The sequence below is a fragment of the Chelonia mydas genome, chromosome 9 (genome assembly GCF_015237465.2).
Source record: "Chelonia mydas isolate rCheMyd1 chromosome 9, rCheMyd1.pri.v2, whole genome shotgun sequence".
Classification (NCBI taxonomy): domain Eukaryota; kingdom Metazoa; phylum Chordata; order Testudines; family Cheloniidae; genus Chelonia; species Chelonia mydas.
Genome location: NC_057855.1, coordinates 40,267,921 through 40,294,492, shown reverse-complemented (window position 1 = coordinate 40,294,492; position 26,572 = coordinate 40,267,921). Strand labels below are relative to the sequence as shown.

The following is a 26,572-nucleotide window of genomic DNA, read 5'->3' as shown; positions in this document are numbered from 1 at the left end:
AAAAAGCTACACTCAGATACCAACTGGTAATTCCAATATTATGTATTCCATACTCTAGAACTAGAATTGCACAAATAATAGAAAAGGCTTGCTTGTTTTTAGTTACAGGGAACTGTTTTAGGAGTAGAGGTCTTCTGCTACTGAAGAATAATTTTGCTCTAAAGTAGCAAGATTAAATAATTTATTTTCAGATTCATAAAAGGTATATTATCTGAAGTTCTTAGAATGCTTTTAAAAAGATGCACATTGTAAACTGCCTGCAAATAATTTTGAAGTAGTGTTTTTGTTTTAAGAACAGGAGTACTTGTGGCACCTTAGAGATTAAAAATTTATTTGAGCATAAGCTTTCGTGAGCTACAGCTCACTTCATCAGATGCATTCAGTGGAAAATACAGTGGGGAGATTTATATACAGAGAGAACATGAAACAATGGGTGTTACCATACACACTGTAAAGAGAGTGATCACTTAAGATGAGCTAATACCAGCAGGAGAGCCGGGGGGGGGGGGGGGGGGATGGTGGGAGGGGGTGGCGGAGGGAGGAGAGAAAACTTTTTGTAGTGATAATCAAGGTGGGCCATTTCCAGCAGTTGACAAGAACATCTGAGGAACAGTGGGGGGTGGGGAGGCGTGGGGGAAATAAACATGGGGAAATAGTTTTACTTTGTGTAATGACCCATCCACTCCCAGTCTCTATTCAAGCCTAAATTAATTGTATCCAGTTTGCAAATTAATTCCAATTCAGCAGTCTCTCTTTGGAGTCTGTTTTTGAAGTTTTTTTGTTCCCTTAACCCACCCAGCAATATTGTTAATCTATCCAGCTATACTCTTAGCCCAGCAGAAGAATCTGTCCTACCTTGGGGCCTCTCCTTCTGCCCCTCCACCCCCACGAACATGATACAGTTCTGTGGTGACCCAGAATCCTATTTTCGACGTCTTCAACTCAAAGAATATTTCCAACACACCTCTGAACAACATACTAATCCACAGAGACCTTTCTACCAACACTACAAAAAGAAGGATTCTAGGTGGACTCCTCCTGAAGGTCGAAACAACAGACTGGACTTCTATATAGAGTGCTTCCGCCGACGTGCACAGGCTGAAATTGAGGAAAAGTAGCATCACTTGCCCCATAACCTCAGCCGTGCGGAACACAATGCCATCCACAGCCTCAGAAACAACTCTGACATCATAATCAAAAAGGCTGACAAAGGAGGTGCTGTCGTCATCATGAATAGGTCGGAATATGAACAAGAGGCTGCTAGGCAGCTCTCCAACACCACTTTCTACAAGCCATTACCCTCTGATCCCACTGAGGGTTACCAAAAGAAACTACAGCATTTGCTCAAGAAACTCCCTGAAAAAGCACAAGAACAAATCCGCACAGACACACCCCTGGAACCCCGACCTGGGGTATTCTATCTGCTACCCAAGATCCATAAACATGGAAATCCTGGACACCCCATCATCTCAGGCATTGGCACCCTGACAGCAGGATTGTCTGGCTATGTAGACTCCCTCCTCAGGCCCTACGCTACCAGCACTCCCAGCTATCTTTGAGACACCACTCACTTCCTGAGGAAACTACAATCCATCGGTGATCTTCCTGAAAACACCATCCTGGCCACTATGGATGTAGAAGCCCTCTACACCAACATTCCACACAAAGATGGACTACAAGCCATCAGGAACAGTATCCCCGATAATGTCATGGCAAACCTGGTGGCTGAACTTTGTGACTTTGTCCTCACCCACAACTGTTTCACATTTGGGGACAATGTATACCTTCAAATCAGCGGCACTGTTATGGGTACCCGCATGGCCCCACAGTATGCCAACATTTTTATGGCTGACTTAGAACAATGCTTCCTCAGCTCTCATCCCCTAATGCCCCTACTCTACTTGCGCTACATTGATGACATCTTCATCATCTGGACCCATGGAAAAAAAGCCCTTGAGGAATTCCACCATGATTTCAACAATTTCCATCCCACCATCAACCTCAGCCTGGACCAGTCCACACAAGAGATCTACTTCCTGGACACTATGGTGCTAATAAGCGATGGTCACATAAACACCACCCTATACCAGAAACCTACTGACCGCTATTCCTACCTACATGCCTCCAGCTTTCACCCAGATCACACCACACGATCCATTGTCTACAGCCAAGCTCTACAATACAGCCGCATTTGCTCCAACCCCTCAGACAGAGACAAACACCTACAAGATCTCTATCAAGCATTCTTACAACTACAATACCCACCTGCGGAAGTGAAGAAACAGACTGACAGAGCCAGAAGAGTACCCAGAAGTCACCTACTACAGGACAGGCCCAACAAAGAAAATAACAGAATGCCACTAGCCATCACCTTCAGCCCCCAACTAAAACCTCTCCAACGCATCATCAAGGATCTACAACCTATCCTGAAGGGCGACCCATCACTCTCACAGATCTTGGGAGACTGGCCAGTCCTTGCTTACAGACAGCCCCGCAACCTGAAGCAAATACTCACCAGCAACCACACACCACACAGCAGAACCACTAACCCAGGAACCTATCCTTGCAACAAAGCCCGTTGCCAACTGTGTCCACATATCTATTCAGGGGACACCATCATAGGGCCTAATCACATCAGCCACACTATCAGAGGCTCGTTCACCTGCACATCTATCAATGTGATATATGCTGTCATGTGCCAGCAATGCCCCTCTGCCATGGACAGTCTCTACGTAAAAGAATAAATGGACACAAATCAGACGTCAAGAATTATAACATTCAAAAACCAGTCGGAGAACACTTCAATCTCTCTGGTCACTCGATTAGAGACCTAAAGGTGACAATTCTTCAACAAAAAAACTTCAAAAACAGACTCCAACGAGAGACTGCTGAATTGGAATAAATTTGTAGACTGGATACAATTAACTTAGGCTTCAATAGAGACTGGGATTGGATGTGTCATTACACAAAGTAAAATTATTTCCCCATGTTTATTCCCCCACCCCCCAACCCCCACTGTTCCTCAGACGTTCTTGTCAACTGCTGGAAATGGCCCACCTTGATTATCACTACAAAAGGTTTTCTCCCTCCCCTCCCCCCCCCCCCCCCCCCCCCCCCGGCTCTCCTGCTGGTATTAGCTCATCTTAAGTGATCACTCTCCTTACAGTTTCCCATTGTTTCATGTTCTCTGTGTATATAAATCTCCCCACTGTATTTTCCACTGAATGCATCCGATGAAGTGAGCTGTAGCTCACGAAAGCTTATGCTCAAATAAATTAGTTAGTCTCTAAGGTGCCACAAGTACTCCTTTTCTTTTTGTGAATACAGACTAACACGGCTGCTACTCTGAAACTTGTCAATACTGGCAGATACAAAGGGGAAAGTGAAAGGCTATAGATTTCCAATCACTTGAGTAATGCAACTGATTATAGGACAATGTGTTAAATACTCCATCAAAAATATGTGCCCAAACCTGTGGATAGAAGAGCTGAAAGAGGAAGATTTATTTTACAGGAACTCAGACAGCAATTTAACAACAACAAAATTATCCAGACTGGGTGGTTTTCTACGTAAGGCTTTGGTACGCACATTCTCAGAAAAGTGAACAGAGACTTCATTTTTCATGTGAACTCCCACTCTAGTGGTTGGTTATTGATATATTTTATCTGGTGTCAATCAAGAAGCATCTCCTTTTTTTGTATAGTGCCTACAGAGAGGGGCCCCCAATGCCTGTCAAGGCCTTTGGATGCTATCATAATAATAATTAATATTTATGGCTGTATGTGTTCAGGATTTTCACAAATTCAGATAAAAATACAGTATAATTCCAATATCATACACTTTGGAGTCCAAATGGGTGGTACACATATAATAAAACTCTCACCTCTCACATTGTAACCCCTACTGGCCTGTTGGCCTTCATCCCATCTTTGGTCAAGTCAACTAACCAGTCTAATTCCAAGGAGCCAGGCTACCCACACAATTAATTTTGCATTTTATGAGTTGCGTCTGGGTTGCAGACATTGAGGTAGAAAGGGATCTGAATCAATTGGTCCTTCAGTTTCAAACTGTGTAATCAAACATTGTTAAGGAAAACATACTACTCTACAAACTGGCACATTGTGAATGATTCTGGTTTTGTGCCTGCAAGGCTATTTGCAGTCTTGCACCCAACCAAGATGGAAAGTAGAGATGGGCAAAAAACTTTTTGGTGAAAAAAATTTTTGAATTTGCTTTTTTCATCAATGACACCAGAACATTTTGTGAATTAAAATTAATTTAACCAAATTGTTTAAGTAAAAAAAAAATTCTCAAAAAATATTTTTTTTGTTTTAGCATTTTCAAAAGTTTTTTGATTCTTTGATTGACTTTGTTTTAAAACTACCTTAATTCTATATATAAAACTCAGTTAAAATGTTTTGTCTTGGGTTGAACTAAATGTTTTGACCTGAAGGTATTTGTTTTGGTTTTGTTTTGGTTTTTTTGACTCTTCCAAATTGTTACTGATAAAAAAATTCCATTATTTTCACAGTTCTAGTGGAAAGGCTTATGGTGGTGATGTGCCTCAGGCCTTCTTTATTGTACTGATAGTGCAAATATTTTTAAAACATTGATGATACATTAACTAAGAAGCAGTGCTCACAAACTCATTCCATTTTGTGTGACATTGTTGACTTTAAAGTAGTAAGGCATATTATTTTTCTAATGGAACAAAACAAAATTTTAAGTTAATACATCAAAAACAATGAAAAATGAGGTTGTAACCATGAAGACTTTCTAACGAATATGTCAGCGGGAACAATCTTTAGCAGACCATAATGTTTTCAAGAAGTGGACTGTTGGCACCTTATTTTTAATACTCTAAGGATTGCTAACCTGCTCATATCATCCTTAGAGCTTGAATGTACCCTCGCTTGGCAGAGGCATGGGGATGGGGGTCAACTGCCTCTTTGGCTCTGTTTCTGGCACCCCTGGAGTTATCTGTCAGAATGTGGATCCATGTGGAGGGAGGTGACAAGTGGTGGGTGAAAGGTAGACTGGTCCAGGGGGTTAGGTGATCATAATCTAATTGCATATCATAGTGTTTCCGATCGCGCCTCCCCTCCTCTTTCACATTTTGAGATAATCTTTTATGGTGATGTGAGGAAGCCTTGGAAATGGTTCATTGTGCCAGCCAGACCCCAAAGCTGGTATGGAGGCATGGGTGCCCCAGGCCTCTTCTGTACCCTATACGTTTTGTGGACCAGCACCTATTCTATGTAACAGTGAGTACAGGTGTCTAAAACTCACTCTCTTGATTTGAAGGAAATGTATTAGGGCAACCTCCCCAGGCACTTCTTCCTTCCTGTGTGTTTTACCATAGGACAAGGCATTTAGGACCTTTTATTTGTAAAATTAGGGATTTTTTTTTTTTTGGCGGTAGATTTATTGTAAATGATCCCATTTGGTCCTATTTGCATTTGCTTTACAAGTCAACCCTAGATTTTGGTTGAAGGCAATTCTGTTAGCCCACCAGATGTCCTCACTAATATCTGGTGCACAAATAATATGTGCGAAAAGTAACTGGTATCAGAACTTGCAAAGTCCAAAGATGAAATGTGTTGTTACTTGTTGCTTGGGAAATATCTTCTAATAATTATTAATTTAGTTGAGTTCCACTGGAATTCTTCTATAGAAGCTCCCAAAACAGAACATTCAGATTTTGGTTTAGGAGGCTAAATACTGTTTGTAGACAAACATTATTAGTAACATTTCTTTTATATATTAAAAAGCAAAAGTGAATGATCATTATTTTCTTTATACCAAATAGTGGAGAAGAAAGTGTGTGGTGGATGAATGTTCAGTTAGGTAAACCTCCTGACTCCCAAGTCAGGTACTTCATGTTGTCTTCCCACTTAGTCATAAGCTTCCAGTGGGATCGGAATGTGAAATGCTTAATAATAGTTGGGGCCCAGATGTTCAGAAAGACCTCTGCACCCACAGAGCCATCTAAATGAGGGGCAGATTTTCAAAAGTGCTAGAGCTGGTTGAAAAAAGAAAATTTGTTGTAATAAAAACTTCAATATTTGTGTTTTGGTCTGAGTGTTAGTGAAGTCTGAAAAATCTTTAAAATTGCCCACAAAAAGGAATTTTCAAATAAATCTAGGCACCGAGGCTAGTTGTGGGTTGCTGCCTTCCTAGTTTCCATTGGAAGGTTTAACAGAATTGGCACGTTCCCATGGAACGTTTTGGATTCTATCAAATCAGCATTTTCCAACCGGAAAAACTGTTCCATCAGAAAATCTTTGAGTGGATGTACTTAGCATCCAGGAGTTCTCATTGTGTCAGGTACAGCCAGGGTTTCAACAGGACTCAGCACCCAATGTGCTGTATAGAAAATCTGGCTATTTTTTTTCATACCTAAATTGGAGCTGTGCTCAACTGAAAATCTGGACTATTGTGTTCCTAGTTGTTTTATTTCCTCACTGGTAAACTGGATATGATATCTACAGTGCATGGGTTGTATGACATAAAGTGGTCATGTATTAACAGTGTTAATATTATAATGAGTGACATACTACAGTACTGTTTCCTTTTAAAAATATATTAAGTGAGCAGGCTGAGGATAAGAAATGTATCAAATGAGTTAAATACATTCTTATTTTGTTTTCTAGTGAACAAACACAAGCCATGGATAGAAACTTCCTATCACGGAGTCATTACTGAAAACAACGATACTGTCATTTTGGATCCTCCTCTTGTTGCTTTGGATAAGGATGCTCCTGTTCCCTTTGCAGGTAGGAAGATACACAAACAATATAACCTGTGTTTGCTTAAGGCATGATAACTTACTAGAGAACAGCTGCAAGCAGATTGTGTGCAGCACAATGATAGTATTATCTAAGTGATACTAATACCATCAAAGGTTCTATTGTCTGTCTATTGGATTTGGATATTGGGCCCATAAACCTTGAAATGAGATGTTTCAGAATGAACGTGTCTGCTGATTTGTTGTGGAGGCAGGAGAGACTATACGTGTGCATTGTAGTAAGCTTGTGCTGCTAACATTGGGCTTTTTTAATAAAAACGGGTGATATGTGAGGAAACTTGATTTGACAATATTAATTACCATTCTGTTTGCCTAAACAAATTCTATATAACTAAGCTATTTTACTGGTAGGTAGTTAAAAACCAGCTGTGGAGTAAACTATGTAAGTAGTATTCAAAGACACTTCCATATTATGTAATGATGCTAGTACTTCATAACAGTCAGAACCAAGACAGGAAATTTAATGAAGATTTCTGATAAGATTGCTTTATGATAGATTATGCAATATTGAGGATTTTTCCCATATAAAGTCTTTTTCCCCGTACACTTAGTCTGTCACATTATGAGCTACTGGAGCAGAAAAATAACAGATAAGCTCCTTGAAGTGCAAAAGAGCTAAAGTGGTTGTTGCATTAAAAAAAATAAAAAAACTTCCAAAAAGATGGAAGAATAATAAGAAATAATGGTGGTATAGAGATCATTAAAAGATGCGCTTATTAAAAATGCATGCACTGTACATGAGATTGAGCTGTTTTCCAGTGTTTTAGCCTGGGTGCACATGGGCAAGCATTATCCTGAAGTATAGGTCCATGTTCAGTTAAATAACAACTCTCAATCCTTGACCTCCGATGTGACAGTACTTCAGTCACAATAAACCATTTCCCCCCATGAGTGTGCTGTTATGCTACTTTATGCTCTGCTCCTGCAAAATGGGGATTCTCAAATATTTTCACAGTGTGAAACCCATTTTAATAGAAAGGTTGTCTTGTGGACCAGCACCCCTCTCATCCACAATTGCACATATTCTCTCCTGTCCCTTAAGCAACCATATAGCAATTGGCAATGATAGGAAATGAATATAAAAATGTAATCCATCTCAGCTGTCTTTATTTTCAGCTGCTACATGATATTAGAGAGATCCAGTACCACCTGACCAGCCAGACCTCCATAGACTGCTAGCATATGGTCCCTAGGACACAGATTGGGAACCAGTGCTTGCAAAGTGATTCATGTGGATGGACTCTTATGCTAAGATGATGCTAGGATCTCTTTGTAGAATTAGGAAATTAGTTTGCTTCTTTGAGGCTGCCTCTCCTTAGGAGATACTCGCTGTAATAAGACTCAGGGAATTTGTCCTACAAAGTTGCTTTTAGGACTAATTAGCTGTGATTGAAGTGCCAATTTTTTGATCACAAGAATGTTTTGTTCTAAACAAGCAACTTGTATTTTTACAAAAAGAAAAGGAGTACTTGTGGCACCTTAGAGACTAACCAGTTTATTTGAGCATAAGCTGCTCACGAAAGCTTATGCTCAGATAAATTGGTTAGTCTCTAAGGTGCCACAAGTACTCCTTTTCTTTTTGCGAATACAGACTAACACGGCTGCTACTCTGAAACTTGTATTTTTACGTATTTGTCAACGAATGCTTAAAAACCAGGAAAATATACCCTACATGATTAACAGTTACTTGTGTGTGGTATGTTTGAGCATCACTCATTTTGTGTGGTATTACCTTCCTCTGCAAAATTAGATATCTTTTCACAGATGTGCAATTAATTCTTCTAGTCATACATTTAAAAGTGATAATACAGTCCAATGTGCAATTGCATTAATTGAAAAACACATCTTTCACCATCTACTTGTAAAGTTATTTAGGAATAGAAGGTGTTTTAGAATGGAAAGAGCCCAAGATTCCCCTTAAAGTTGGTTTACCTGCTTTATATTTTCTTCACTTACCTAACTCCTCTTTGAAATAAGGTAGAAATATTAGTCACACGTACTCTTCTCATTTATATGTTATTAACTCCTTGATGACTGATATTTAGTTTAATTCCTTAATGCTTATGGTTTGTTTGGTTTTATGCCATTTATGACTGTCCTCTGGAAGATTGGATTTGAAATCTTTCTCTATCACACAGACAGACTTATTTGTTTTGATAAAGTTGCTCACGAGTACTGGGCGTTTATGTTGATTTTTAAAAATGGCTTTAATGTATTCATTCATTTAACTTGTTTGTCTTCTTTCATTGTGTATCTATTGCATGTAATATATTTGATGTGTTATATAAGAGGTGAACATGAGGAAAACAATATGCAGGTTTTTGTGCCAATTCCTTGCCAGTTTCACTTTTAAGTTCATGCCCAGTAATATCGTATAATATTTGGCACTAGCTCAAATAGCCTTGTAACAGATCTGCTTTCTAGTCTGTCCAAAACTCTACATTTCTTATTGAGCTGTACTCTTAATTTTTCTTTTACTTTCAAAGAATAAGAGCCTAGATTCCGTAGAAGTTTGAATAACCAAAATATTTAATTCCCTGTGTTGGTTGCCTAGCATTCACTTTGTCTCCAATTCCATAACAAAAAGCAAACCCAAACAACTAACCTTATGTGGTATTCTGAATCCAGTTTCACTGGTTCTGTATATCATGACAGAGAAATTTCCTTACGCTTATCTAGAAAATTTCTGCTTTAATATCCCAGAAGTTTGTTTGGTTTATTTGCCCGTCTTGTGAGACTGTAGGATGGTGGCAGGGCATTTCCAATAGTTAATGGAATTGACTCTAGAGTTCCCTTCATCCAAAACGTTTTCCTCAAAACATTGGCTAAACAGAGTTTAAATCATCTGATCTTCATAGCGTGTTACACAGCCTGTTGGCTCATCTGTGAGTATAATGAGAGGAAGATGAATGGGGAGTTTGACATTGTGTCATTTTGAATTTTATTTTATAATTTGCATTTTGTACAAGAGCCTAGAGTGAATTTTGAAAGGTGCAAATTGAAAGTATACAGTAAGCAAATACTACTGAGCACTGTACTGAAGTTTTTAGCGTATTATCCATCACTATCCCTATATGCTTCTCCTATCCAGTGTTTTGCACTGTACAAATATTAATACTAAGTTTTAATTTAATATATTTGTTCATTTGCCCTTGCCTTTTTCTACAGTTATTTGCAGAAACCACTTACCTACAGTTGTTACACCTCAAATCTATTTTCAATTACATCACGTTCCTCTTTTTTTATTGATTTAGTTGTGAACCAACTGTGTGCTAATCTGAGTGCAAAATACTTCTAACTCCTCCACTGATGTAAATAAATGAGTTAGATCTATCCTGGTATTGATCCTTGTGGCAGTCCACTGCTCACTTACGAACAAACTGTTGCCATTCACAAATCAGGCCTGTATCCGCCTAAATAGCTTGCCTCATTTCTTACAATTACCTTTATAGATTTATTGTATTTATGTGGACATATCAAAAGATTTCCTGAAGTCCAGTTAAATTATGTTTATGGCTTTTTAAAAAGATGTGTTAGGTATGGAATTTCCCATTTGTGAATTTATCCTTCTGGTTTCAATCAGATTAGAGATTTTGAGGTCCTACATTCCATTTGATTCCATTTCAGTATCTTTCCCTATTGCTGTAGCCCACTTGTAAATTTTGTAGTTTTCTGGGATATTTTCTTCAAAAACTCTAAGATCATATAGTCCAGATTCAGGAAAGCATCCCTATTCAGGAGATCGACTCTGTGCTGCACTTAGGTATCCTAGAAGCATTGCTAAAATTAAACATGTGCTTAAATGCTTTCCTGAATCAGGGCCATAGCTGTTGCACTAGCTTTCACGTAGTTCATTCTAATGCATCAGTTTTCAAATAGCTTTTAAGAGCTAAGCATTTATTCTTTTAAAAGTGTGTGTGCAGATATGTATTTATATATGAATATGTGTGTGTGTATATATAGGGTGCATGTATGGATGCTAGTTACGGGTACATCTTTCTTGCTTTTCGGAATTCTGGCTGGCATAAATCCCATACATCTCTAGTTACTTTTATATTTACAAAACAAAACACCACCCCCCAACATTGTGTTTCATGGGTATGTAAGTCTTATGGTGCCCTTGAGTACTCACTTTCTTGCTTTTAGGTAGTTGGGTTTCCTCAGAGGGTTTCATACCTATCCCATCAAACTGGTTTAGGAAGCAAAGCCCTTTTTCCTTTTGGAATTTTTCCATTTTTGCTTTCTACAATTTTCAGAGTTTCTTCTATGTATGTAAATGGGCCAGATTCTCACTGTTTTTTCTCCAACCCATTTGCACTGCCCACCTGAGAATTCCCCTGGTGGGGGAGGAGGTCTCAGTGGGCATCAGGTTGGTGAAGCCAACTCCTATGCCAGTCCCCCACTTCTGAGACACTCCATTGGACAAGGGGGCAGATCATGGTAAGGCGGGGTGAGCACAGATCTGCTTTACCAGTTTTCACTAGGGTCTGATTCTTTGGGAAACATATGCAGGCAGTGTAAGTTAGAGCAGCCTTTAGGAGCTCACTTACACTGGAGCCTGTGTGAGAGCAGATTCAGAGATCAGAGCAAATCCAGTGGTGCTTAATGGCTGTAAATATACCAGATTCAGCTAGGGCAGAAAACTTCAATGCAGGTGCAGTGTAGGGCTGTCGTACAGCCCCTGGAATGGGGGATGGGGTGGAGGAAGGGGTTCTATCATACTGAGCACTATGGGATTATTGGTTTACTTGAGGATGCAGAGGAGCATGGACCAGGCTGCTGTAAATTAGATCAGCTCTGACTTCTACAGGGACACATTGGTCCCTGCTAGCCAAAAGCTGAGTGGCACAAAGGTGGCTTTAAGCACTGCTGTTCCTCCATCCGCTCTGGGCTATGCTTTCTGAGGGGCACAGCAAAGAACTTGTCTCCTGCTTCTCTGCAGGAAAGCACACAACTGTAGAGCTAAGCTGTTATTAACACATTGGCTATTTAATTTGGGATTAGTGCTATGAAGAACAACTTTCTATTCATTGGTCATAAATATCTGGCTATGGAGTTCTGTCCATATTCAGACTTTCTAGCTTTTTAAACATCAGCAGTGGCACAGTCTTTACTTCCGCTGGGATTTCTGCCTCCTTTCTTGGGAACTTTAATGTTGTTCCTGGCATCTGTTTCTTTTTCTCTTTTGAGAACAATAAGGCGAAAGTTTTATTCGTGACATTAACTCCTTCTATTAATACAAAGACTCTGAAATGCATGTGATTTTTCTTATGGTGTGGTCACAGGTAAATATGTTTGCAGTATTCTGAAAATCTCTCCTTTCTTTCAGCATTGGGTGGTGGTAAAAGCTGGTGCCTAGAAGTGATGTTACTAAGATGGGCCTCTGTGATGGGATGGGGATAGATCATGGATACTATTCAGACTTGCCAATTCTCATGATTTTATCAGAAGCCTGGCAATATTTGGGGATTTTCTTACAGCCCCAATTCCCATGTGAGAATATTGGCTTTTTATTTTCACAGAAAGAACATTTGTGGCCCTCATGACTGTGGGGAAAAAAAGCTTGAAAATGTGACTACTAAAGGCTCAGGTGCGAGAAGGAAAATTAAAAGATCCCAAATGTATTGTTTTAAAAAAAAATCTCAGGATGATTTTAAGTCAAATCATATAATTTTTGGAGTCCAACTCATGTTTTTTGCATGCTTGTGGCTGGTGATACTGTACCCTAACAAACATACACTGAGAATGCTCCTAATGCATACCTGTGCCTGGAAGCTTCAAGAATAACTGTGTGTCTCAGGCACAACCAAGCTCTTAAACATTAACTTCTGTGGCTCTCTGGTTACAGCCTGCTGTGATTTCTTTCTCTCCACAGCATGCATTGTGCTAATGTTATCACACCATCTTTGAATCTATATGGAGACATGAACTGTCATCTCAGGGTAGGTTATTGTCCACCACCCCCCCACCTTGGTTAATTTTTTCTTTTTAAAAATTTTTTAACACCCCCCTTCCCACCCGTCCCAAAAAATACTATAATGACATGCCTTCAGGGAAAACCTTTGAGTTCTTCCCAAAAAACACATAGTTCCAAATTAGAGTTGCATTGGCCTGAGGATTGGCAGTAGAACACAATCAGTTGCTGCACACAAGACACCTGATCTGGGATAACCTCAGGGATCAGGTTTTCTAGCAGTAAGGTTAGTCATAGCACAGAGTCACTCTAGCTGCCGATATGGAGAGCTCAACTGAATCAATATGACAGTAACTTATCTAGATAATTTTTTAAAAAAAACTTACAAAACTGTGCAACATTTTTGAGGGGGTGTTGTTTGTTTTGTTTGTTTTTGAAAGGATGGGAAGTAAGGGGAGGAAGCCTTTTTTAATCCTTATAGTTTGGCTGCATTTTCCAGCAGAATTTACTGCTGAGCATCATGTCCCCACCGAAGAGAATGCTGGAGTGTTGTACTGAGTAGGAGCTTGGCTGTCTGTTGTGTTTCTAGCTATTGCAGAACTGAAGAAGAAAATGATAACATTTAGAACAGGATAGTGGGGAATGTTCTTCTTTTCCTTGAAGCATTCAGAACGTAGAGTCTGATTTATTACTACGTTTTTCTGCTGGTGGGCTTCCACTGAACTTGATGATACACCGAGGTAAAATTGGAGGAATGCTGTAGTGAATAAGGGCCATTAACTCTGAAATTTCTCTGGCTTTATCAATAGGTTTTCAGGTCACCTGTTTAAAAATGGTCATTTTGGTTCTCAGATGCTTGCCCTCTTGGCACCACACACACATGTGATCCATGTGTGCACGTCTTCACCTAAGTAGTGCTATATAGTTCACGGCTTGCAAATCAGACTTCCTTTGCAAATGAAATCCTAATCTCTGATTGACTTTACCATCTGACCCGGACCACTAAAAAGGAAAGGTAGACAATGAAATAAAAATGTACGGTTGTTTGATCATTCACATACACTTTCACCCTCTTAAGCAAATCATTGACATTTTCACAGTTAATAGGAGAATTCTTATGCCCAAGCGTACCCTGACAAATCCAGCTGTAGTAGCCCACTTGATCCAGAGCTTGAACACAAAACTCCATTTTTCTGTAGGACCCTCCTAAGATGTTTATAGACTTTCAAAAAGTGTACCATTCCTGGTAGTGGTGGTTTATCAACTGGTAAACAGAGCTCAGCAGTAACAGAGCACAATTTTTTTTTTTAATTCTTAACCTGAAAAATGTGGGATGTTAAATGTGGATGTCTTCAAATTGAGATTCTGAATAATCTCTTTTTACCTTTCACTGGCAGTAAGGCGTAAAACATGCTGTCAGATTTATGGGGCTCAGAATATATTGGTTTTAAATATTTTAACCTTATAGTAAAGCATGACCAAAAGTTTGAACCTTAAATTAAGTCTTGGAGGTGTTTGTAACAAATCACCTGCTGAATAGCTTTTATTTTAGAAGTTTTTAGTATAGCATAATTGGTACAGCATAATTTAGGGCATGTCTACACTTGCCATTTAAAGGGCAAAAAGTCCCTTTTCAAGCAAAAACTATGGGAGCGTTTACACTTGCCAGTGACTTTTTGCAGTGAAACTCAGAAGTTTCACCACAAACAGAAACCCACCTCCATGAGAGGTATACAGTTCTTACCGGTGATACTTTTGCGGTGATGTGCAAGTTAAGACACGTTCTTCCTGTTTACACAGCTTTTAGCCTCTGGAGGATATCTCTGGAGGATATCTTCTGGCCAGCTGCACTGATGCCAGGTAAACAGACATCCACCCCTCCCCCTGTAAAGCCCTGGGAACTTTGAAACTCCCCTTCATGTTTTCTTGGCAAGTGCTCGCTTATCTGGCCAGGTGACAAATGGCTGCTCCATGGAGCAAACAATCCCCTGCTTGGAGCAATGCTGAGCTACTGGAGCTGATCAGTGTTTGGGGAGAGGAGGCTGTGCAGGGACCCAGGATGCCCCATGATCACCCGCTCCCCCACTCCAAGACCTATCCTCAAAATGGAGAGAGCTGCACTGTGGGATAGCTGCCCTCAGTGTGCTGCTCTCATCAGTGATAGAAGTGCTGCAAACGTGAACGCGATGTGACGCCTGTGGAAGTAAGTGAGAACACAAACCAGCGCTTTTCTTTCACCAGTTCCCTATCACCAGTGAAACTGACACCGCAAAAACTCTGCAAGTATAGACATAGCCTCAGTATAGCCCTTAAAATCCAAAATACGATGCTCTTGACGGGCAACACAGCCCACGGAGAATAAAAGTGCCCTGAAGATTTGGCAGTAGCACAATCAGCTGCAGAAGATACACGATTAGGAATGACCTCAAGGCTACTGTTTTCCATGCAGTAAGGTTAGGCGTGACAGGAGATGCTTAGGCTCCAGAAACAGAGAAATCTAGCAATCTCTCTCTTATAGTGACCTCTGTTGGCTAGCTCGTGAATCTCAGACAAGTATCTCCTTGCCTGCTGAGTTTAACTGTCTTTTTAGTTGCCATGGCAGTAGTCAAAAATAGGGTATTTTAATGACTTTGCTTTAAGTCTAAAAGGATCAACCCACTCAGATTGTTCTCACAAGGCTTTTAGTTGTTGCCCAGTGGTCTGTGTCTAGTGTAGAACTTGAGTGGTCATGAAGGAATTTAGACTTACATTTCTAGATCCTGTGCTGTGAAAATAAGTGTGAGATGCTTCTTGTATTCTAAAGGATAACACTAAGTAATGATAATAGTGGAGTACAGTGTATTTTACCTTAAAATGTCAAATTATTTGAAGAAGTAAGGAAGTTAATAGGTTGGTGATTGATTTAAAGGCTCTTGTCTACCTTTACTCATGATATGAAGGAACTTTTTGGATGTTATGCAATCAGCCTTGTACATTAACTTTCACTCAAAGGAATAATACCATGTTAGAAATTGTATTTATTAAAAAACAAATGTATTCATGTTATTAATAATAGCTTAGATGATACAAACTACAATTTTTTTTTAAAAAATATTGTTTTATTTTTCACTGTGTTTGCTCATCTTTGACAATAACAAGATGCCATAAGTTAGTCACTTTCTGGTTCTTGTGTGCCAACATAATGCTACAGTTTTTGGGTTGCAAAATATGGTGAGATTAAACATTCCCTGTGAAAACTTTTCAATTTAAAAATAAAATTTAAATATCATGTTTTTTATTAATATTAGGTTTCATAAAAACTTGTTTGAGCAAAACCCAAATGTTGGGTCTAAGCTGTATGACAGTGTGTCCCTTTAACTTAATCTGTAATGATATCTCCTGTTTAGGGAATGCTGCTAAATGAATACAACTGCTTGTATAATGCAGTGCAATGCATAGGAATGAAATGTTCTTGTGCTTTTAGTATTACAAGAAAAAAAGGAATGAGTAAATTCATTAGTGTGAGGTTCAGGGGGGTGTACAATTGGTTTAAATACTCAGTGAGTTGTACAACAATCAGCTTAAAAAACTGCTCTAGTAAAATATCATTTCATGTATTCACTTCCACCTATATTATTCTTTTGCACTTTTTAAAAACAAAAGTGTTACTATGTGAAGTTGAAATCCATTCTATTTGAGTTAGTTTTTTACAAATAAAAGTTTTATACAGGAAACTAATATAGAATAATGCTTGCTAGTATTAAGCCACAAACTAATACAGAAACAGGATTTGGAGGTCTAATTTGCAATACTTTTTTTGCCTTTGACCTATGGCATTTGTGATCTTGTCATCATGGAATCTCTGGGCAATCTTGTCATGGAATTTGTGAGCTGTTCAGAAGCCATGAGACAGGAAGATGGGACTTGATCCATGCATGGACTAAAGCCATTCATCTCTGTTGGTAACACACTTAGGGATTGTTGTCATGCTCCATTTGTGGCTCAAGATTCTGCATTATGTCAGTCTTGTGCAGCTTCATTGAAAATGGGGAGTTGTCTGGCTATACCGAAAGAAGAACAGGAGACATTTGACATGGGTTTAATCAGGTTGCAACTTTATAATTAGATGTCTGGGACTACCCGGCCGATAAAAGTATACAGTGCAGGTAACCCCATGTTTACCATAATTACCCAGGACTCTTACCAGCTCCCCCTCTTCTTTCATCCAGGTCTCTCCAGCAAATTTATTGCCAGGACCTTTCCATCCACCCCCTCACAGGAGGGTTAAGGTGAGCTTAAAGAATGGGGGGTTGGCTCCTTGCCATATCAATCACAGAAGTCCACAACCACCCCCAATTCGTTCCTTTAACGAACACCTCTTTTTAAGTCCTTTTCCAAGCCATTTGTCCGGTCACTGTATACCTTTCCTATGGAGTACCTGCACTGAACATCCACCTTACACTTAAATAATGAATTGTGACATATGGCCTACCGCCCATCATGCCATGCATGAACAAAGTCCTTCCTGAACCTGCTGTGGGAAAGGTGAAAAAACCCCAACTGCATCCAAGCCAATATGGTGGTAAGGGAAAACTTATTTCCCAGTCTCCCTAAAAAGGGGAGGCTAGCATAATGCTCACAGCAGGTCTTGACCAAACCTGGTATTGTACCACATAAAGGTGAGGGAGGGTGGGTCCTGCTTCAGACTGTTCTGTGTAAAAGGGAGGCTTCAGGCCCAGGGCTTCCCCTTTTAAACCCTGCATTCCTAGGGGATGAGTCAGTGACCATGCTGACCCTTTTGCAGCAGTTTTCATTTCTCACCCCTGCCCCACATCACCCCGACCCCCAAGCCATAAAGCACTTTCATCCTTTCATTCGGGCAGCCAGCCAGCCAACACCTCCCCTCCTCCCCCCTGCTTAAAGGTGCAGGGTGGTTAGCCTTGCGCCATGTGGATGCGACTGAATTTGCTCAATAATCTAAATTTCTTCAGCAAGGGTAAATGGAAGGCTGGGAATCAACAATGGTGTAGTATAGTGTTTAGAACAGAAGAATCCTATAGCAATCATACATTTGTACAACCAAGACTCCCATAACTGGAGATAGATATGAACCTAAAAAAACAAGAGTCATTACTTGTTCTTTTTTTTCTTTAAGACTCTATGCTTGCTCACACAGAAGAAGGTTAACATTTTTAATTTACTGTGTTTTTGGTTTTTTAGAGATTTCATATTAGGTTTGATATCCACGCGGTTCGCTTTAGTGCTCAGTGAGAGTGAAGGTGAATTTGATTTTGACATGTAAAGCTGGGAATCAGTCCAGTAACAAGCTATTCCTGCTAAATGAGTCAACACTTAAGCTACAGACTTTCCAAGGTCAGGTTTGAAGCACAACTATTTGTTCTCAGTTTATAAGTATTTATGGAATTTTTTGAAAATAAAGTGAAAACCATCAATAAATGGATATTTTCAGATAATACTAATCTTGTACAGTAAATTCCAGAAAACTTGTTAAAATAATTTAGGCTTGGACATGGCCCTACTAACCAAAATGCAAGACCTATTTAGGGGCAGTAGGCAATTAGGCAATTTTAAAAGATTTTAAATCTTCAATCAAATGTGTTAAATGCTCAGAGATAATGGAATTGTAGTAATTTCCATACACTGTACATGTTATGTCCTTTTCAAAGGACATAGATGCAAAAAATGACACAACACAACAGGATTAGCCAATTATGATATCCTGTTCATGTTGGAAAAATAATTTTCTCATTATGAACAAAGTAACTGTATCTGAATTTGTACTTGAAATATCAAACTATTAATTTCAGTGAATTGCCCGTATTACAATATTTCTTTGCAGTAAAACACCTTAAATGTCCTCCACGTGTACACAAAAATAATTTACCTAATTGAGGTGTATGTCAAAGGCAGAACAAAATTGCCCTGGAAAGCAAGGAGACATTTTAAAGTGATTGTTTAACATAGGAAGTGTTGGAAGGCATTCTTAGTACAAGGTTCAGATACTGATTCTACAAGGAGAAATGGGCAGAAATAGAAATGATAATTGATAGGAACACTTGGCTTCTTGGCTCATTTTATCCCAACCCTCCAAAATTTGAGTGGGTTGTAGTTTGAATAAATGAGAAAAACTCTCATTGATGTCAAAGGGGCCAGCATATCACCCACAGTTCTGGTTATAATCTATTGTTAAGAGAATTTAAATTGTAAAAGTTTGAGAGGGGAATGTCAGAAGCTCACATTATGATTTTTTGTGTGTGTACTTTTAAACACATGATTAGAAGCATTATATAATGGTATTTTCTAAAGCACTATTAAACTTTACTCTCAAGTCCTACTGTTAATGTACAAAATTGCATGCTCAAATAAGGTGTTTATGCACAAATCAGGTCTGCGAACTCAAGGTCTAGATAAGATTCGAGCTACTATTGGATGGCAGTAATCATGTCTTGATTTTAGAGCGTGACTCAAACTAATAATAATAAATAGCTTCCTGAGTAAGCCCCTATGCTTTGTGATGGAAAAGTATGGGGACCAGTTTTGTGTGTGGAACTCCCTTTGAAGTCAGTATGAATTTTGCGCATGGAGGGAATTCAGATGTGCTTAAAATAGAATCATAGTATCTCAGGGTTGGAAGGGACCTCAGGAGGTCATCTAGTCCAACCCCCTGCTCAAAGCAGGACCAATCCCCAATTAAATCATCCCAGCCAGGGCTTTGTCAAGCCTGACCTTAAAAACCTCTAAGGAAGGAGATTCCACCATCTCCCTAGGTAACGCATTCCAGTGCTTCACCACCCTTCTAGTGAAATTTTTTTTCCTAATATCCAACCTAATCCTTCCCCACTGCAACTTGAGACTATTACTCCTTGTTCTGTCATCTGCTACGACTGAGAACAGTCTAGATCCATCCTCTTTGGAACCCCCTTTCAGGTAGTGGAAAGCAGCTATCAAATCCCCCCTCATTCTTCTCTTCCGCAGACTAAACAATCCCAGTTCCCTCAGCCTCTCCTCATAAGTCATGTGCTCCAGCCCCTAATCATTTTTGTTGCCCTCCACCGGACTCTTTCCAATTTTTCCACATCCTTCTTGTAGTGTGGGGCCCAAAACTGGACACAGTACTCCAGGTGAGGCCTCACCAGTGTCGAATAGAGGGGAACGATCACGTCCCTCAATCTGCTGGCAATGCCCCGACTTATACATCCCAAAATGCCATTGGCCTTCTTGGCAACAAGGGCACACTGTTGACTCATATCCAGCTTCTCGTCCACTGTAACCCCTAGGTCTTTATCTGCAGAACTGCTGCCTAGCCACTCTGTCCCTAGTCTTTAGCGGTGCATGGGATTCTTCCATCCTAAGTGCAGGACTCTGCACTTGTCTTTGTTGAACCTCATCAGATTTCTTTTGGCCCAATCCTCTAATTTGTGTAGGGCCCTCTGTATCCTATCCCCACCCTCCAGCGTATCTACCTCTCCTCCCAGTTTAGTGTCATCTGCAAATTTGCTGAGCGTGCAGTCCATGCCAGATCATTAATGAAGATATTGAACAAAACTGGCCCCAGGACCGACCCTTGGAACACTCCGCTTGATACTGGCTGCGAACTAGACATGGAGCCATTGATCACTACCCGCTGAGCCCGATAATCTAGCCAGCTTTCTATCCACCTTATAGTCCATTCATCCAGCCCATACTTTTTTAACTTGCTGGCAAGAATACTGTGGGAGACTGTATCACAAGCTTTGCTAAAGTCAAGGAATAACACATCCACTGCTCTCCCCTCATCCACAGAGCCAGTTATCTCATCATAGAAGGCAATTAGATTCGTCAGGCATGACTTGCCCTTGGTGAATCCATGCTGACTGTTCCTGATCACTTTCTTCTCCTCTAAGTGCTTGCCAAAAGTGTGTGAGCCTGTGAAAATAATTAATAAAAGAATAATAAAAAGTAATAAAAAGAACTCTGCAGTCAGATTTCTTGGTGATCGTTGAAAAGCACAATATCAGTTGGGGCTTGATTGCTTCAGAGCATAGCAGGTACACGTAAGCAGAATGAAATGTAGCTCTGTGCTTGTCGATGATCTAGGTGCGTTCTGATATTTCATTGATTTCAAGTGAATAATAAAAAGTTGGTAGAGGACGGCAAGTCCAAAGGAGGGCCAGCAGAAAAATTTATGAGAAATGAACAGGGTGATATCATTGCATGCGCTCTATCTTGCTGCATGGGGCAATGGGGAAGGTGGTTTGGTTCTCTCTAGCATGTGGTGATCAAGAATCACCCATCAACCTGACTCATCCTTTTTGCAGTGAAGATGCAAGCTAAATCACTCAAGTACTTGCAGTTCAACACTGCATTCCTACAGTTCCCCCCTGCCCCCGAAGGGCAGACATGTTCTGCCACAATTGACACTATTGACTGGAAAAGAATCCTAGAGCATCTTAGCACAAAGAACCATGGAATATGCTAGGCTAAGCAGGTGCTCAGACCCAGATGCCAGTGTAGACATGGTTTTACTCTCAACACTTGAACAATATAGTGGGAAAGCTGACTAAAATGGAGTGGGTTCTCAGAGATGGGTGTATAGGTGGTGAACTTCAGGATCAGACCAATCCATTCAAAACTCCAACCATCTCTGTATTTTCACCTGTATGTCTGAAAGATTGATAACTTGATCATTTCCTCATCACACAGACTTCTTTATGTGTCTGTGCTCCTTTTTAGCTGTGTTCTTAAGTGAGGAACAATGACTTTGAAAAATCATTTGTAATAACATGCAGTATTAGTAACAGCACATGATCTGAAATTTTCACTACTTATGAGTTTATTGCAACAAAATTGACACTTCTCAGAGAGTCCTGTTCAGTTTGCTTTAAAAAATAAAATTAATAAGACAATTATGATAGGAAAATGTCAGTAGAATACATTAAAAATGACAAGAGGAGTATTCAGGTTAACACAAATCAGCTTAGATAAATGTAATTTGTCTCAAATGGTTTCTGAGCATGAAAGCCATTTTTCACATAAAGCATTAATGGGTCACTGAGTTATGTTTTCTTGATAATCTTTGGCAAGAGGTATAGTCTGTACCTGTTAATGAGCAAACATTTTATTTGTTAGTCAGGAACCTCAGCCTCTCCTCCCATCCTACCCTCTTCCCTGTATTCATCCTCCACCCCGACTCATATCTTCAGAGGCATTATTCTCCTGGGCTGGAATATGTTCTCTCAATAACCTGTTTAAGCCATCACCCCCTTTGCTACAGACTAACAAATGATGCTTAAAAGATATGCAAACTCCTATATCTCCCATAAATATACTATCTGTGGGAGGGGCTGGGGTAAGGAAGAAAGCCTGGTTGAATAGCTATGACACTGGACAGGGAGTCAAGAAACCTGGGTTCTCTTTCAGTTCCACCACTAACTTGCGTGATCTTGTTAAGCCATTTTGTCTCTGTCCCTCTGTTTTGATTCCCATCCTTTGTCTGTCTTGTCTGTTTATATTGTAAACTCTTTGGGACAGGAGTTGTGTGGGAATCTGGTTGCAGTTAACATAATACACATAAGAAATAATGTCATGACCATTTTTGGCTTCCTTAATCTTTTGATTGTGCTGATTCTTTGTCTTTACAATTCAAGAAGTAAGTGTGGTCTTGGCATTCAATCACAAGTACAGGGAAACAGACATGCTTTGCTTTTCTTGCTAGAAATATGGCACAGAGGCATAGGTAACGTCATCATTGATTTAAGGCTGTAATGGTTCATGGTAATTGTGGATTTAATCTAAGAAGGTAAATTTACTGTTTGCAGGGAAAACATAATACTTCTTTGGGAGAAAAAAGTTCAAACTTTTCACCAGTTTTTTCCATTCTTTGCACAGAAAGATGTCTGAGTGATGTGGATGTTATTGATGTCACTGAGGTACAGGTGAGAGTACAAAGAGTTGTCTGGGAGTAGAGTTTTACAGCAGTAGGTCTGACTCTGACGCCCATACTACTGAGAACAGCAGGGAGAAAAGAGAAGAGAAAACAGGCATTTACAACAATAAGTTGCTATTTGCTCAGGGGAAACTGGGAAGGTAGATTCCTCTTCTAAATTCTTGTGTTCTTTTTCCTTCTCTGTTTGATGAAGCTAGGTCTTAGTTTTCATGGTAGGATCCTTGTTTTAGCTGCTTGAGGGGGAACTGAACCTTTCAGATACAGCAGAGGACAAAAAAACCCTCAAGGTCTTGGAAGAAAGGGGAAAGTCAGAATCCTTTTTTCCCTAAATTATTGAGTTCTAGTTTTCTACTGCCTGGCATTTTTGCACTTCACTGCCTAGTGAATGCACAAGTGGGTGTAAAATGCTACCTTTCCGTAATGTTTTATACTCACTTTACAATCATTTTGTAGAATTGTAAAGGTACAAGGTACAAAGCCATGGAAAATTAGGCTGTTGAATTGTATTCACCTCTCCCTTTTTGAATGACTTTGCCCCCACAGTGCAGACAGTTCTGGCTACTCTGCTTGCCCCAGGCTCAATGTGCTTTTGTGATCAAGCCTGACAGAATTATTTAATATGTTGTGGAATATATCAAAGCACACAAAAGCAGAATCTCTGGGTCAAAATGGGAGTTTAACTCAATGGGGCTACTTGGATAAGTAAGGAGATCACAGATTGTCCCTGAATTGGATATTATTTCCCCCAAATGTTGGGGTTTTCCCCACCTAGAAATTAATAGCACTTCTTGTGTATAGAATGATGCCTTTAGATGCTAATTTCAGCACTGAATTTTGGAACTTGCCAACTAAGCTACTGAAGGAAAAGTGAGCTGTGGTGGTTTACGTGATTTATCTGAAAATGCAACTGGCTTGGGATATATGGACCTGGACAGGAGGCTGTGAAAATAACACGGTCACATGGAAATAGAAGAAAACACAAGTAGGGAAGGGCGCAGGGATGTTTCTTGGGGAATGATCAGGGGATGGATGATTAGCAAATAGGGCAACTTTTATTTTTTTTAAAAAGTCTAAAATGTATTTATTTATTATTACACAAAACAAAGAAATGGGGGGAAATAGAATAAGTCTAATATCCAAAAAGTATATTGCTTTTTGAACTGATTTAGGCAAATAATATTCTCTCAAGATTAATGCTATTTAAAAAAAAACTTAATTTTTTTATGCAACCATTCTTTTCTGTTTTCCAACAGTATCCATATTTAATATACATAGAAATAGAGATTTACCACAGATATTAAGTATGAATATCAGTTCCTAAGGTCAATTATTTTACTTTTATGTGGCTGCAGAGACTTTAAATGAGGAAGTGCAATCTGGACAGTTAAGAGCAAACTGGTTCTTTTAGTTAACTCTTCTTGGCAAGATGTCCAAATTTGTGTTGAGTGAACACCTTGGCAGTAGTTCAGAAGCAGATTTTATTATCTTGTATAGCTACTCTGTGGTGACTGTAATCACATAATAGTCATGAAAGGCCAGATGCCCCTTGTGAACTTTGACAGCATATATACATTTATTTGCTGTTCTTTCAGTATTTTTGAAAGAATGTATTAAATAGTAGTATGACAATATTTTATTGTTGTTTATAAAAACTCCAGCTGTCTGTCTTCATAGAATATCTTGATAGCCACAATTTTTGCACTTATAGCCGTTAAATTAATTAAAATCCAATATTTTTAAATGAACAGTTTAATGCTGTTTTGTCAGGAAGCTTTTTTTGTTGTTGTTGTCTCAGAACTTATTTTCCTGTTTAATTTTGCTGTGGAAACTGTTGGAAGAAAGACTTTTGAAGGAAATTGATTTGGATTTCAAACAGAGCGCACGTGTGTATTTCAGGTTAATTGCTATTTGTCCACATTTACCTTTAAATCTGAGTGATCTCTTTAAGGCTTAAAGAATTTACTGAAAAATAAAATGGGATTGGTGCTTTGATCTCTGTACTGCAATATGCTGTCTCTAGGTTTTCTTATTTATTTCATCTGCAGAGATGACAGGGAAAATAGAGACCGGAGGACAAATGTAAAAAACACCTTGTCAGCCTCCTTTCTAGAGCTCTGACTATGGATTTGCTGCTTTTCCCCCTCTTATAATTAAATAAAATAAGCTCTTCAATTTCAGTCAGAAGAGCCCAGTGTTGTTTATATCAGCTGTATTACTGCTCTTTTTAAAAAGAAAATACATTGATGAGCTAACTATTTGCTCCTTATATTTCATCAGCTTTTTTAAAAAAATTATTCTTATTTTATACAGCTTATCTAAAAAGAAAATAACAATTCAACCCAGAACACTGATTTGGAAAAGTTAAAGCCTGTGAATTAGAAAACAGTGCTACTACAACTTGCATTCAACAGTGTTTAAGTCTGAAATTGCTTGCCAATGTTAGAATGAAAATTAACTGAGGGTTTGTCGGCTGGAAACTGGACCACTGTCTCTCTCCTGGTCCACATATTTTTATATTCATGGTTTGGCCAGTTCTCTTAAAGATTTGCTAACCAATGCCCACTCCCCTCATCTGCTGTCATGAAGGCAATACATTGTCATATCATATTGTGTGATCTATAAGAAAGAGTATTTTCTATCACTTTGTATAAATAAATTAACATTCAAAATGAGGACTTGCATATAGTTGTGTATCATTTGTTTGACTGCTGCCATTAATACTCTAAAACCTATTTTTGTTGTTACCATTCATTTGCCATAACCCTTAATATGTGAAGACTTAATTTTCTGAATGAGTTCTAATAATAAATGTGATTAGATTAGCTGAGGTTGAATTTTACTGTACTATTATTATAGATAGTGCCTGAATATAAAAGAATGTTGGCGATTGTGACAGGTTTCCACCGGGGTGCCACTTGGAACTGGGGTACCTCTGAGCCTGCCTGACCCTTTAAACTGTATTGCTGAGGCAAGCCAGCCAAGCCCTCCCTCAGGTTTCAGGCTGCACACTTAACCAGCACACATACAGGCAGGGACACACCCAGATGCAGCTTCACACACACATGCTGAGATCAGCTCTGCATGGGAAGGCTCAGCTAAGGTACCTCCCAGTTGCTAAGGCATGCATCCCCCTCTGGAGTGTAAAGCCAAAATTATACCGTCTTGCGCTGCACAGGGAATTGTACAGCGCAAGTTCATAAAATTCGCCCTATCCCTCCATGTGAAGAGAGATTTGCAACAGCTTCCCCCTCCAGTTATGACTTCCAGAGACACTTGTTTTAGACAGAACAAAAATAAGTTTATTAACTACAAAAGGATAGCTCTTAAGTGATTATAAGAGATAGCAAACAGATCAAAGCAGACTACCTTAGTAAATAAACAAAACTGCAAACTGAGCTTAACACACTAGATAGGATATAAATTAGCAAATTCTCACCCTGAGTGATAAACAGGCTGGCAGATTCTTAAGGCACAAGTTGCCTTGGCTTTCCCAGGTTTTCATACACAGGCTTAAAATCCCTCTAGCCTGGAACCATCACTTCCCACAGTTTAGTCCTTGCCCCTCAGGTGTTTCCAGGTATGTTGTTGTAGGGAGAGTGATGTCATTGTCCCCCTTTTATATCTTCTTCCCACTTGCTGGAAAGCTCTTTTGCTGTGATCTCGGTCAAACAGTTCCCATTGTGTAGTGCTATCTCTGAGAGTTTTCTATTGTACACAGTTCTTGGGGTAATCCTTGTGCTTGTGTGCATTTGCTCAACAAGCCATTAACATTGTTTGGCCTTTTTACTGTTGTACCTGAAAGGCTGCTTGTGAGTGTTTTCAACCTCACAACATATTTCAGTAACACATACATAGCCAAACCTCATGACTTCACATACGACAATAGTACATAAAATGCAACAAGATAGTACTGTCTAGCAGATCA

General features: G+C 39.4%; 1 protein-coding gene across 1 annotated transcript in view; it reads left to right on the top strand.

Annotated features, from left to right (window-relative positions):
- Positions 1–26,572, top strand: part of CLSTN2 (calsyntenin 2) — a 702,707-nt gene that overhangs the window by 309,123 nt on the left and 367,012 nt on the right. The window contains exon 3 of the mRNA XM_037908920.2: positions 6,654–6,776. Coding sequence (XP_037764848.1) covers positions 6,654–6,776 — 123 coding nt within the window. The remainder of the gene's footprint in view (positions 1–6,653; positions 6,777–26,572) is intronic.